This window comes from Mirounga leonina, unplaced genomic scaffold (assembly GCF_011800145.1).
Source record: "Mirounga leonina isolate KUSES-001 unplaced genomic scaffold, KU_Mleo_1.0 Mir_115, whole genome shotgun sequence".
Taxonomy (NCBI): domain Eukaryota; kingdom Metazoa; phylum Chordata; class Mammalia; order Carnivora; family Phocidae; genus Mirounga; species Mirounga leonina.
The window spans coordinates 82,515,881-82,530,299 of NW_023270268.1; the positions used below are offsets into that span (position 1 = coordinate 82,515,881).

The 14,419-nt window shown below is 40.6% G+C and overlaps 1 protein-coding gene across 1 annotated transcript in view; it reads right to left on the bottom strand.

Moving 5' to 3' along the window:
* The window catches only part of ATP13A4 (ATPase 13A4), a 130,748-nt gene extending 116,925 nt beyond the window's left edge, over window positions 1–13,823 (bottom strand). The window contains exon 1 of the mRNA XM_034999838.1: window positions 13,761–13,823. Coding sequence (XP_034855729.1) covers window positions 13,761–13,823 — 63 coding nt within the window. The remainder of the gene's footprint in view (window positions 1–13,760) is intronic.
* Between the last annotated feature and the right edge of the window lie 596 nt (window positions 13,824–14,419).

The window sequence follows — 14,419 nt, forward strand, 5'->3', positions numbered from 1 at the left end:
TCAGCAAACTTCTTCTGTGAAGTACCAGATAGAAAATATTTTCAGCCTCGTGAGCCACGTGGTCTCTCTAACAACCATTCAGCTCTGTCATTGTAGTACAACAGCAACCAGAGACAATCTGTAAACAAATGCAGGAGGCTGTTTTTCAATAAAATTTTATTTTCAGATAAGTCAGTGAGCCAGATGTCACCCACAGTCAATAGTTTGTGGACCCCTGCCACAGAGAAACAATGGAAACATTTGGTCTTTGTGCCTATAGTATGAGTATCTACCCAATGAGGTTACTGTGAATAAAGTATCACATGGAAGAGCTAAGCAATGGGCACAGGACCTAGTAAGTAGTCAATAAATGTGAACTATGCCACATGAAGAGTGGTTGAAGAAACTGAATGTGTTTAGATTGAAGAAGAGAGGCCAGGAGGGATGAAGATGGGGGACATATAGGAACAATTTTTAAATGCCTGAGGATAGGAAGTTGATTTTTGACACGTGGCCCCAAAAGGCAAAAGAAGTAGGACTAATGAATTCAGGTTAACAGAACCATATTTCAGTTCAACATAGGAAGAGTCTTTATAATAGTCATTCTGTCTCACAAGGAAATGACTTGTCATGCTAAGTTTCCTTTTCTGAGGGCATTTAAGGAAAGCTTGGATGGGCAAGTAATAAGCAGGAGAAAGACAAAGTTTGGGTTATTGGAAAGTTGATTCTATGGAACAGGTGAAATGAAGTATAATAAGTCAATCCTCTATTTTTCTGAATTCTAATCCTTATTTACCTTTAGATCTGTATGCTATTTCTTTTTTTTTTAAGATTTTATTTATTTATTTGACAGAGAGAGAGATACCTAGTAGGAACACAAGCAGGGGGAGTGGAAGAGGGAGAAGCAGGCTTCCCGCCAAGCAGGGAGCCCAATGTGGACTTGATCCCAGGACGCTGGGACCATGACCTGAGCCGAAGGCAGACACTTAATGGCTGAGGCATCCAGGTGCCCCAATATATGCCATTTTATATAGTTTTGGAATGTAACTGTAACTAGCTATATTCATCCACCAATACATATTGTGTATTTATATTTTTTCTAAGCATTGGAGATACAGCGGTGAATAGTTGATCAATAAGTCATTAAAAATTAAATAGAAAAGCATATCCTCCCTTGGGGTAGCAAAATATTCCACTTTTATTTGTATATTATTTGGCTATTTTTTAATTGGGATACTCTGTAGGCAATTATTTCAATAATATTAAAACTCAAAAATAAAATTGTTTCCCTGTTCTGGGAACTTGTGTAAAAGTTCAGAAGGAAGATGATTAGATTTTTCTCCCCATAAGGTTGAAGGGCCCCACAATCAGGCCTTTATTAAAGAACAGATACTCTAACTGTGATCACAGGGGATAGAATTTGCTACCAAAATAATAGGAATTCTAGCTTTTACTTATTCCTCCTACAGAAGAAACAGCAGGAGGAAGCTACATGGGAAATTTTCTGAAATGAAATATAAAGGGCCCGCAGTTTGTTACTAGAGCCTTGTCGTCTGCTGTGGTCAGAACTGACCCTTTATATGCACATGATGCTTTCTGCATGAAAAACCATTAAGTAAATAGAAGCTTCACAACTTCCTAGTACACACTCTCTCCTCATAGTTCTCTGGGATAGACAATGTCAAACACGGCCTTTCTGAGCATCAGAAGCAGATCCCATCCTGGCAATTCCTTATTAGCCTAGATGTCTACTGCTAAGAGGGATTTTGAAAGAATGTGCACACCTCCAAAGGTATGATTTTAGGCCACTAAGAAAGACTCTTGGTCTTAAAAAAAAAAAAAAAAAGCAATCCCTCTAACTTATGCAAAACACAGAATAAAGACTTGTATGCAGATATGTTCACTGCAATATTAGTAGTAGCAAATAGAAAGCAATCTTTGAATAAAAGAATAGGATAATTATTAAATATTATATAGGCATTAAAATAATATTTATTAAGTATTTTAATAATATGAGGAAAAATATACGTAATAATATTAAGTAAAGAGAGACAACATGAAAGTATACAGTACAATTTCAAATTTCATTGAAATAAGGTGAGGCACAAACAAGAAAGACTGGAAGACAAATACATCAGATAAAACACTAACGACATTTACCTTGGGTGATGTAATCATGATTCTTCTTTTACATCTGTGTTGAGCACATTCTATTTTATTTTTTTTAAGATGTATTTATTTATTTGAGAGAGAGAGGAGGGCGCACGCGTGTGCATGCACACAAGAGGCAGGGAAGGGACAGAGAGAGAGGGAGAGAGAAACCCGAAGCAGACTAGCCACTGAGCAAGCAGCCTCACCAGAGGCTCCATCCCAGGACCCTGAGATCATTACCTGAGTCGAAATCAAGAGTTGGCGACTTAATCAACTGAGCCACCCAGGCGCCCCAGTATTACACACATTTTAATCACTAAATACGTTTCACTTTTAACATCCGAAAAATAAATATGTATGTTTTAAAGGTCCTTTTCTACTTCTTCACAGATATCTAAAATACCAGTAGGAGAGCTCTAAATTTTATATTCTCTCTAGCAAAAATAATCATGTGGGGGACCTGTCCACTTTAAACACTATCTGTTCAGTTCAATTAAACTATTATTTATTGACTATCATATTAGACATTCTGTTTATCCATTTGTATTTTTTGTTGAGACCACTCAATCCCCACTTATCTCACTCACTTTTTTCTGTCACACCGCCACTTCCTCATCATCAGCTGTGCTTCATGTAGAGCTAACTTTGACCCTAACTCCAGACGTGGACGTGTAACTAAGAGCTTGGTATTCTTCTGGCCCCACTAATAAGTTTGAAAAGGGAGATGATCGGGGTGCCTGGGTGGCTCAGTCAGTAAAAGCGTCTGCCTTCAGCTCAGGTCAAGATCTCACCTGTTCTCTCTCTCTGTCAAACAAATAAAATCTTTAAAAGGAGGGAGGATGATCTAATCAGAGCCAGTTAGAAAACAAAACGAGCATTTTGCTGAGACTCTTGAAAGAAGGGCAATTTTTTCCCACTGGTATAGTACCTGAGGATATGTAACATTTTCAGTTACCAGAGGGCCCCAAGTAAAGTTTGAAAATAAAACCTTTATGGCCCAAATGAACACAGGTCAATTACTTCTAAGTAAGAAATCCTCTACCAGGATGAAAATCAATTGATGCTGGATGAAGGATAGAAGCAAATACCTTCTACAACTTACCATCCTGAAGCCAAGATTCTACAAAATCAAGCCCAGGTAACTGCTAGGAGAGGGCAGAAAACTCCCACCTGAAGCCAACTTCAGATAAAAGACAGAGGTAGCTGCCATGCAGAGGACGAACAGGAATATTAATAAAGCACCACTCCCACTCCTCTAAGCCCAGACACAAAGGGACTGCCCAAGACTAAGTAGAACGAGGGCAACAGGGAACCTTCTCTACCCCTACTAGAAGCTTAGCACTGAGTGACAAGCCAAGGAGACCACCCCGGGGGGAGGGGTGAGAGCACAAGGAGAGACCACTTCAGTAATGCAGACACGCACTGAGGGCTGATCTGATTCCAGCATCTGTGTCCCTGTTTCCTTCTGTGCCCAAAAGATCAGAGAGCTGTGACTTTTGTAAAAACGGACCTGGAGGCTTTGTCTCTCACAAGCTTAAAATGAGTACAGAGTATAAAACAGCTGCTAAACTACTGTGGTCTTGGGCTTATTTACGCAGTTGTTGAAGTGGTCACAGTAGTGGTAGCAGCATTAGTAATAATAGCAGTGGTGGTGGTAGTAGTCACATGAGGCCACGTCAAAGGCCTAAGGCAGTTAGAGTAGGAGCTTTGGCGTCCAGCTGCCTAGGTTCCAGATCTGTTGTTGCTGCTTCTTAGCTTCCAGACTTGGACAAATTATATAATTTCTCAGTGTTTCCCTTTGTAAAATTGGCACTGACCACTCAAGAGTTCGTAAAGAAGATAAAAACTCTTATAAGATGTGCACAAACATCTTCAGTTCACCTTATCAGAAACATGTTAAGTAACTTCAGTGTTGCATATAAGATACAGACATGAAATAAGGCCCATATCTGCTGATAACAACTCACAACGGTTGGGGGAGAAGGATAAACACATGACTCTACTATAAAACCTAGTGAAAATTGCCAAGATAGGCATTCATATCTACTCCAGACAAGCAAGTGATGAAGTGTGACCCAGGTGCTCCCAGATGGCCTTTAGGAAGGGAATCAGATTTGAGATGGCTTCTGGTGAATAGGCAGGACTCGGATGGCCAGGTATCAAGGTCCCTGAGACATGTCCCTGGCAAAGAAAGTACATAATGTATTCTGGAAAAACAAGCAGACCACATTTGGGTAAGCAGAGCAAATGGCATGTAAGTAATTGCCTGTTGAAATTGGCTAAAGGAAAAACCTACGCAGGGTGGCTTGGTCTCCAAGCTGAAGATCCTTACTTTGCTTGATGATTCCAAGTTGAAAGAGAGCAAAGTTGCAGGTAAATGTGCGCCATAAAAATCAACCTTATTTTATGGGCGCCTGGGTGGCTCAGTCATTAAGCGTCTGCCTTCGGCTCAGGTCATGATCCCAGGGTCCTGGGATCGAGTCCCACATCGGGGTCCCTGCTCTGCAGGAAGCCTGCTTCTCCCTCTCCCACTCCCCCTGCTTGTGTTCCTGCTCTCGCTATGTCTCTCTCTGTCAAAAAAATTAAAAAAAAAAAAAATCAACCTTATTTTTCCACTAAAAAGCAAGTAAAAGTAACCACTTATCTAGCCAAACTCATTTCTTGGATCCTTTTGTTTTTGAACTAGCCTTAAAACATTGATATCACAGTATCATCTCTACTGATTCTGAGACTTGAGTACCAGAGCTTCAAAATCCTCCATCCATGGCTCCAAGATGCTCATAGATTCCGGAAATGCTAAAATCTTACAGTCCCAGCCAGAGCCCTGTGTATGCAACCACGAAAATCAGAAAGTGTCCTACCCTGAGGGACATATTTCTCTGGAAAGTATGCAGTGCACTGGGCCTCCTCTCTGTTCTGATTCCTGAGGGGGCATCTAGGGCATAGCTGTGCTCATTGTCCAGAAGAGTAGCCTTAGGCTGAGGATAGAATTGAGGAGGCAGTGTTCTGAGCTGCCTTCCGTCTCTACCCAGGCTGTGGTTTCAGACAGCTCACCGAGGTTTACATGACAGGCATCCAGAAACAGCTGTAGGCCACGGAGTTAGGGGACCCCACTCTGGCTAGTCTTCACAAAGCTTTAAAATAGCGACAAAGACTTGAAAATGGCACCCAGGAATGAATCTGGACACATCACCAATGCACCAATGCTTTTGAAGGTCAAGTTCCTGTGCTCTGTTTCTGTAGGCCTGAGGACCCTATAGGGTTCAGCATTGGTTAATCGTTTACCAATGGATTTACTCTTTATTCATAACTAATTCACATAACAACTGCCATAAATTTCCAGTTCCCACCTGATATCTCCAGATATGTTCTCCTTTCCTTGACTAAACTCAGAGTGCTTTGAAAAAAATCAAAAGTGTCACTTAAATTTCTTAAGACATTTCATAGTGATTTTGTCTACCTGTTTTAAAACTTTTGAAATCATATCCTTGTGTGTGTTGGAGAGGACCTCAAGAAACCACCTGCATTGGTCCCTGGTTCAAACTAGTAAGGTATTATTATTTCCACCTTATAAATGAGACAAAGCGAAAGAGATGTGACCATGATTTGCTTTAAGGGTATAAGAATAAATAATGGCAGAGCCAACACAACAATGCTGTTCTCCAGCCTCCTAATGTTGTGTTTCTTTCATTTATGCCCTGCCATTTTTGCCACCATTAACAACTAAAACAGTGCATCCAGAATTTAGCAAAAGTCAGAGGCAGTAAACCAAGGTGCCTGGGTGGCTCAGTCAGTTAAGTGACTGACTCTTGATTTCAGGTCAGGTCAGGATCTTGGGGCCGTGGGATCAGCCCGCGTCGGGCTTGCGCACAGCATGGAGTCCGCTTGAGGTTCTCTCCTTCTCCCTCTGCCCCTCCCCACCTAAAATAAATACATAAATCTTAAAAAAAAAAAAAAAAAGAAAGAAAGAAAAGAGGCAGTAAACTGTTGTGTTTAAACTGGGGTAATCTTAAGCCATAGCCTTCCATATACTTAGCCAAATGAGCTTGGTCAAGTTACTTAAACTCTCTACACCTCAGTTCCTACATGTGCAGAAGAGAGATGATAATTCCTCTTAAGGTTTCTGAGAGAACTAAATACATTACTATACGTAAAGTTCCTGGTCCAGATCAATCACCATCTAAGTATCTGCTACTGCTGTAGCCATTTCCACTCCCAACCTGTTCCTACTTTTCCCTGCGGGATTCAGTGCTTGCGTCATCTCCTCCCATTGTACAGACTAGGAACCTTAAAGACATCCTTAGTCCTACTCACCCTATTCACCCCTTCTCTCTTACGCCACGGTCTATGGATTATGAAGGCTTTTCCATTCTAATTTCTAGGGATCTTGCAAATCCCTCCTCTACTCAGCATCCTCTATGTCAAGGCTGCCGTTGCATACTCAATCTTCTGTTTATATACTCCCCAACTTGTTTCTGGTACAGTTTTTTTCATGGGCCAGTGTTTGGGAATCACTGGAAAAGATAAAATGTGCACTTGTGAGCGTGTCTCAGAAAGTCTTTCACTTTCGGGCCCTCACCCACCCCTCCAGGGAAATTAGATGCCAACTCCCCCGTTGACCGTGCTGCTCCTTATTCTGTGCCCCCACAGCTCTGTGTGTGTGTCTCCCTCAGTGGCACCTGTTTTATCACAGTTTCATTGAGTTTGCACTCCTGACTCCCCCACTTGTAGGGCCAGCTACATGGCCACGTGTCTGTCTAATCCCACAGGGCCCTGCTCTCAAAAGGGCCCTGAACTCAGTTTAATGCTCTGCTAGAGCCATCCTGAAATTCTTAATAATTGTTGAACAAGGGGCAACTCATTTTCATTTTGCACTGGGCCCCACAAATTATGTACTCAGTCCTGCCCGCTCGACTGTGAACTCCTTAAAAACAAAAGCTTTTTGCTATTCACTCAAAATCCTCCTTGGTTAGCACAGAGAAGTCCTGGCACAGAGTAAGCATTTGGTAAATATTTGTTGAGTTTATACATGAACGGATGAAAGGATAGCATAAAGTATCTCATAGAAAAATAGTATAGTATGGCTAATTAACTCCGAAGAATAAGCTTTGTTTGTGCTTGGGGAAAAGAGGAGTCAATTGATAAATTCACAAAATGACTGGCCATTCCAAATAAATAACACAAAATTTCCTAACTAAGTTTCGTTTTTTTATTACTCAAACTGTTTCTCCTTTTAAGCCCTGCTGTCTCCCTGTTCTTCTCAGAATGCAAAACTACAGGTTAATGGAGCTTGGAATTACGCTATCAAATATACCCTGACTGTTTGTGCCAAGCACTATACTCAATTCTGGGAATAGTGGGAAAGGGAAGGGGGAGGCCATACAAAGGTGAACTAAGCAGGGTCCCTGTCCTCAAAAAGCAGTTAAATGTTACTCCTCAAGAGTTTATATCAAAGATGAGTTGACTTCATGGGAGTTCTGCAGCAATGAATCAAGAATAAAGACACTAGACTTGGCCAGTAGCCCAGCTTCCTGAACATTTCAACTGACAAAATGTCTCAGTCTGAACACAATTCCCCCACTATGAGATCTGTGGGTTCACTAGTTAACATTGGCAAACAACTCGGAGGTGCTCATGGAGCATAATAAATAAGTGGCTATTGAGGTGGGGGGAGGTGCTTTTGCTTCCTGGTGTTAGAGAAGAAAAGACAAACATCAGCTGTGAAAGTGAGCCAGTTAATTGGTGAGGACAGATGTCCCTTGCTCATGCTGAAGGCACGATGGGGCTTCCAATGTGGCAAAGACCACACACCACCCTGCCGCCTTATTATGCGCTCACTGCAGTACTAACTTCTTACTCTCAGAAACAACATGGAAGTTCAAAGAGAGTTTCTCTTGCTTTTCCCGATTCAACAGGTTTTACTTAACCAGTCTACTAGTTGATAAAACATGAGCTATAACATTAAGAGAGTCTAGTCAAAAAAACAAATGCTAATAAACTTATTGAGATGTGCTCAATTTCAAATCAAGGAAATGCAGAAATAATACAGCCATAAAGTATCATTTTCATATAGCAGGTGAACCCAAGTGAAAAAGATTGATAATGCTCAACATTGGCAAGTATGGTAGAAAAAGCAAGTATTCTCGGGCGCCTGGGTGGCTCAGTTGGTTGAGCGACTGCTTTCAGCTCAGGTCATGATCCCAGGGTCCTGGGATCGAGTCCCGCATCGGGTTCCCTGCTCTGCAGGGAGCCTGCTTCTTCCTCTCCCACTCCCCCTGCTTGTGTTCCCTCTCTCGCTGTGTCTCTCTCTGTCAAATAAATAAATAAAAATAAAAATAAAAATCTTAAAAAAAAAAAAAAGAAAAAGCAAGTATTCTCAAAAAAGAGTGCTAGTCAGAGTGTAAATTGATAAAAGCACAATCTTCTGAAAGGCAATTTAGCATTATGTATCAATCAAAATTTAAAACACACATCCCCTTTTGTGCATCAATGCTATTTTTAGGACTTTATTCTAAGGAAATAATCTGACAAATATGTGAAATTACATGTACAAAGCTGTCCATCACAGCCTAAAAATTTAGAATTAACAAAGCGTGCAACATGAGAGATTTGCTTAATATAGCATAGTTCATCCAGATACAATTTAAATGTTAAAATAGTTATGTGGAGCTACAATTCTCAGGAGAAAAATATAGGCATTATAAATTCTTAGGTGTAATGAAAAGGACAGCTTAAAAAACATATAGATGGAATGACTCCTTTTTTTGTTTAAAAAATATATTTGTGAATATGTGTATGCATGCTTTTTAGAATAGATTCTGATTGCTTTTATTGTGTTTTGGCATGATGCATAGTACAAATAAACAGATGATATCCAAATACAACACGCTTACTGTATTTAGACATGTATCGGGGGAAAAGGGAAGTCTTAAAGAAATAATATGTTCAGTGTTATGCTGGTAAATATTTAACAACTGGCCTTCAGGTGGGGCAAGACTCAAGTCCTGGGTAACATTTACCAATTTCTACGGCATAAATACTCCCAGCATTATTCATTTCAGGCTACTGAATATGGAGTTGAAAGAGACCAACAGTAGCACACCACTATGTAGTATTCCCATGATACAGATACACAGACGTAAATAAACAGAACGGTATAGAGAATATTAAAATATAATAAAAAATTAGAAAGCTTTGTCTATTAGATGAGTTGGATGAATTTTGTGGATTCATCTTCTATAAGTCTTTAGAAGGAGGGTCAACAATACAGATCGTGTCTGAGTGGAAGATTTATAAATCATATTTACTTCATTTTTTAGATTTTTATATGTCATTTCAATATTTTTATAGTAAACATATGTTATCTTTATAATCAGAAAAATCAAGGGTTTTATTTTCTTTCTTATTTGCTAGAAATTAGGAAAGAAAAAAAATCAGGGAACATTACTTTTAAAAACAAGTTTCACTTGGGCGCCTGGGTGGCTCAGTTGGTTAAGCGACTGCCTTCGGCTCAGGTCATGATCCTGGAGTCCCGGGATCGAGTCCCGCATCGGGCTCCCTGCTCGGCGAGGAGCCTGCTTCTCCCTCTAACCCTCCCCCCTCTCATGTACTCTCTCTCTCTCTCATTCTCGCTCTCTCAAATAAATAAATAAATCTTTAAAAAAAAAAAGTCTCACTAGAATAAAAATAAAGCACTTCCCCAAAAAGAGTATGATTTCATTAGGGTGTAACGAAGGATAACGGTGAGCAGTGTTCTAAACAATTAAACCACTATATTAATCAATTAACCACTTTGTTAAGTCATGGTATAAGGAAATGAGCATTTAGTATTTCTTTTTTTTTTTTTTAAGATTTTATTTATTTATTTGACAGAGAGAGCAGAGGGAGAGGGGAGAAGCAGATTCCCCACTGAACAGGGAGCCCGAGGCTCTATCCCAGGACCCTGGGATCATGACCCAAACTAAAGCAGCTGCTTAACCGACTGAGCCACCCAAGCACCTGAGCACTTAGTATTTCTAAGGCATTTCAAAACATAAATATGTATCCACAGAATTCAAAGGAATTCGAGCTCCCAGGCGATCTGATACTCCTGATTGGAAGTTAGCTCAAAGAAGAGTTGAGGTTTTCCCAAAGTAAGCACTACAAGGTTGGGTATAAGGTAGTTCAGCTCCTATCCATTTATAAATGGTCACTATAGCTTGTGAGTAAAAGTATACAGTCCTTACTTGTGGTTATTTAATGAGAAGAGAATACCTCACTTTGGGGTTAGTAGTTATTCAACTGGTTAATTTCTGAAGCCCTGACACTTCCTATCTTTGTTTAGATAATAGCAGCTTACACTCACCTAGAATTTTATATTTCTCAAAACACTTCCTCAGAGATTATTTCAGCTCATCCTCATAAAAGCCCTATGAGACAGGTAGAGTAGAAAAGACCATTCCTACTGGACAGATTTGGAAACAGGGCAAAGCAGCAAATGACTAGCCCAAAGCTAGTGAGAGCCAGGCCTCTGATCCACTTGCAGCGCTGGCTAGGCATCAGTCTGCTCTTTGAGGCTACGAGGCAGTCATCTGGGTGAACCCGCTCTCAAGGTTACTTTCTCCCCTTTTCTTCCTTGTCCTTTGAACAAATTCTTTCTTCTCCTGACTCCTGTCTCATTTTGCACTTAAGAATATTACTTTCATGTCACCTAGCGTTGCTCTTTAGTTCCTCTTTCTTTTATTCTAGAATGGAAGACAGTCCAGGCATCGTTAGGCCTGGAAATATTCCTGTTCTTCATTTGACATGAGGGCTAAACCCTAGAATGTTGTTTTTTCTTTATATCTGAAGTCATTTCTATCATTGGAGGAATGTCTTCTGCAAAGGTCCAAATGGTGTATATTATAAAGCAAGAAACTATAAACACTTTGATGTGACACACTTCTAGACAATTTTTTGGTTTTCTAAAAGGGATTAAAATTCAAGTTAGAGGAGACAGACTTATTCAGGAAATACAAGTCTACAAATTATATATAACAAAATAGATCCTGGGGAATCTAAGATCAGACATTCTCCTAAGCTCTGTTATCTTAAGGGAGGAAGTGTGTTCTGTTAAGAGTATAATGTCCTGGGGAAGAACTGAAAAAGGTATCACTGGGCTATGTTTAGGTCCAGAGACAAAAGAGGTGCCAACTTAATTAATGTGGTGCCTCAGCTCCTGGACTTATTGGCCAATGCCACCTTAGACAAGCAAATTCTCAGTGCATCAATTTCTTCATCTTTAAAGTGGGAATCATAGCATGTACCTCACAAAGTATAGTAAAAACCAAATTAGCAAGTGGCCAAGAAAATACTTGGTAAACTAAAACTCACTATAAAAACACATGGAATATCTTGAAGATATCTTGATAATTTTTGTGAGATCTTCCCATTCACAACACCATAGATGGACGTAGAAGGTATTATGCTAAGTGAAGTCAGACAGGGAAAGACAAATACCATATGATTTCACCCATATGTGGAATCTAAAAAACAAAATAAAACAAACAAACAAAAACAGGCTTATAAACACAAAGAACAAACTGGTGGTTGCCAGAGGGGAGGGCACTGAGGGAATGGGCAAAATTGGTGAAGGGGACAAAGAGCTACAAACTTCTGGTTGTAAAATGAAAAATTTACAGGGATGAAAAGTACAGCATAGGGAATATAGTCACTAAAATTGTAATAACATTGTCTGGTGACAGATGGTAACCACACTTATTGTGGTGAGCATTTCATAATGTAGAGAAATGTCAAATCACTATACTGTACACCTGAAACTAACACGACATTGTATGTCAATTGTACTCTATCAAAACCAAATAAATAAAAAGAGATCTTCAGAATTTTGCAAGTTTACAGCTATAGGCGAAGGGGGCGTGGGGAATGGAGTAGTGAGTGACAAAGGGACAGAGTCAGACACAGCAACAGGCAGGTGGCCAGGTTTCTCCGGGCGGAACAAGATGGAGAGCTCAAGACTGCATACTAATGGCCTCACCTCTGCTGAAACCGCTGGCCAAACGACTCCAGTCCATAAAACACAGAGTCCCCTTCCCATACCAAAGGTCCTCTCCTAACTGGACTTTCAGCTGCATACAACATGAAGTGGACACCCTGACTCACTAGGCAGTGCCATTATGAAGATGAAGTCTGAACAAAATCGCCACGCTGCAGTGTGTAGGCTAAAGAAGGACAGTCGTTTCCCCAGTACTGGGAATGTCTGCTAGCAAGTGGATGACTCTCAATGACTATTGAGTGGTAAATTGTCAAAGAGCAGAAATGAGTGTATGAGAAAAGAGTGGGTGTGTTTCCATCTGAGGATGTGAGGGAGGAGCCCCTGCCTTCTGGTGAAGAGCATTCCAGATGAGGGTCAAATTGTCAACTTAATTCAGAGAATAATAGAATATTGACTCTCCAAAGAAAACACTTTGGAGAAGTAAGGACTACAGCCAACATAGCATTAGAAAGTCATTTCGAGGGATGTTTGTGTAGGGCCTAAAAATAATTGTCATTCGGCAGCCCAATCTGAAAGAAGTAAGGAGATGGTTAAGAAGCTCATGTCCATTTGGGTGCCTTTTATTCCCTTACAATTTTTTCAGCTTTGATAGCACAAGGGATCTACTCTTGAAGGTCCAAAAAAATGTTGTTGCTATAGGAACAGGTAAGCAGATTAAACTTGAAAGACCAGTTCAGGAACAAAGAATTTAATAGTCAGGGCTAAAGCAATTAGCCAAGAAAAAATTTAAATAAATATCTTTTGGGTTTGTTATTTCTATATTAATTCCAGGAAGATAATATGCTATTATAGAATGGGAGTATGGCATTTTAATTACACCACTACGGGCATAACACAATTAGCAGAAAGGCCTTATTAACCAAAAGTACACATTTCTAACTCTCTCTTGATTACTCTGTAATTGAGAAATACAGCTTAAATTCAGCAAGAACATAGGAATCATCTCTGATTTTCCTATAGTTCCCCAGAGGAGAGCACATCTAAAATAAAAGAGACAATGAAATACATACAGAAAGTTGTCTGTAACCAATCTCCATAACTAGAGACCTACAAGCAAAATTTGAGAAGTAAACAGAAAAGTGTATAGGCTGATAATTGTTAATATTTTATGTTTTCCCCATCCAACATTCTTCGGGAACACATATGTGAGAAGAGAAGACAATCCGAGACTGAGCCGCATTCCTACCTCACAGTGGCTCTTCCACTTCTTCCTATCAAGGAATACACTGCTTCCAACATTAGAGGTTTGCTGAAATTATTAAAGTTCTGAACAGAACTTGCTAGACTCGCGAGGCTCAAAAATGCATCATAAAGTGGTATTGTGCTTCTCTCCCTTCTTGATAAAATGAATACAATGTTTTCATCCTAGCAAATTTCTGCTGTCAGAGATTACACTTACGGGACAGAGAAATCTCTTGGACACTACCTTTTCTCACATAATACCAGAGTCAAATTGCAAAGAAGCATGTGAGTGTGTCTGAGAGTGTGCATACCCGCTCGCACGCATATGTGTGTGTGTGTGTGTGTGTGTGGCAGGGGACAGTATTGGAGGCTGGGGGATGGGAAGGGGAAGAGGGGAGTGTGGCTAGAATCTTACCATCTCATTCTCTTCTCCTTCATTGAGCAGAGCGTGCTGGCCCTTCTCAAAGTGGTCCCCCATGAAAAAGTGACTCCACTCCTCCTCCCTGGCCTTCCTGAGCAGGAGCCTCCGGGACTAACTTGCCAAGCCACCGCAGCTCGCCAGCGGACGGAAAGGGTTAATGATCCTCCAGGTTAAGACTCCTTCTTGAGCACACACCTACTCTCAGCAAATGACAATACTTAGCAAACTGAACTCCTCCCACGAGTCACCCTCTGCTCCGAGGAATTTCTGCCTTGCTTACTGCATTGTTTCAGAGCAGCTGTCCCAAAACAGGCTGCTCCCATGCCGGTCTTTTTGTGCCCAACTTCCAGGGAAAGAACTCATTGCCTGCCCAGTGCCTGCCAGCATAAGACATCTGACTGCAAATCCAACAGGACAATGCAGAGTTGGCAGGACCTTTCCAAGGAGTGGGGGAGCGGGCTCAAGAACTCCCAGGTCACTGCTTTATTCACAGAGGCTAAGGAATTGGGGGTGGGGAGGGCTAACAGAGCTGCAGATTTTATTCCATTAATGAAAGCCCCAATCCACCAGCTTTTAATAGTATCCTCATTCATTTTGCTTACAAAAGGTACAAGTTATGACTAATCCTCCTCCAAAGTTATTTGTGACCACAT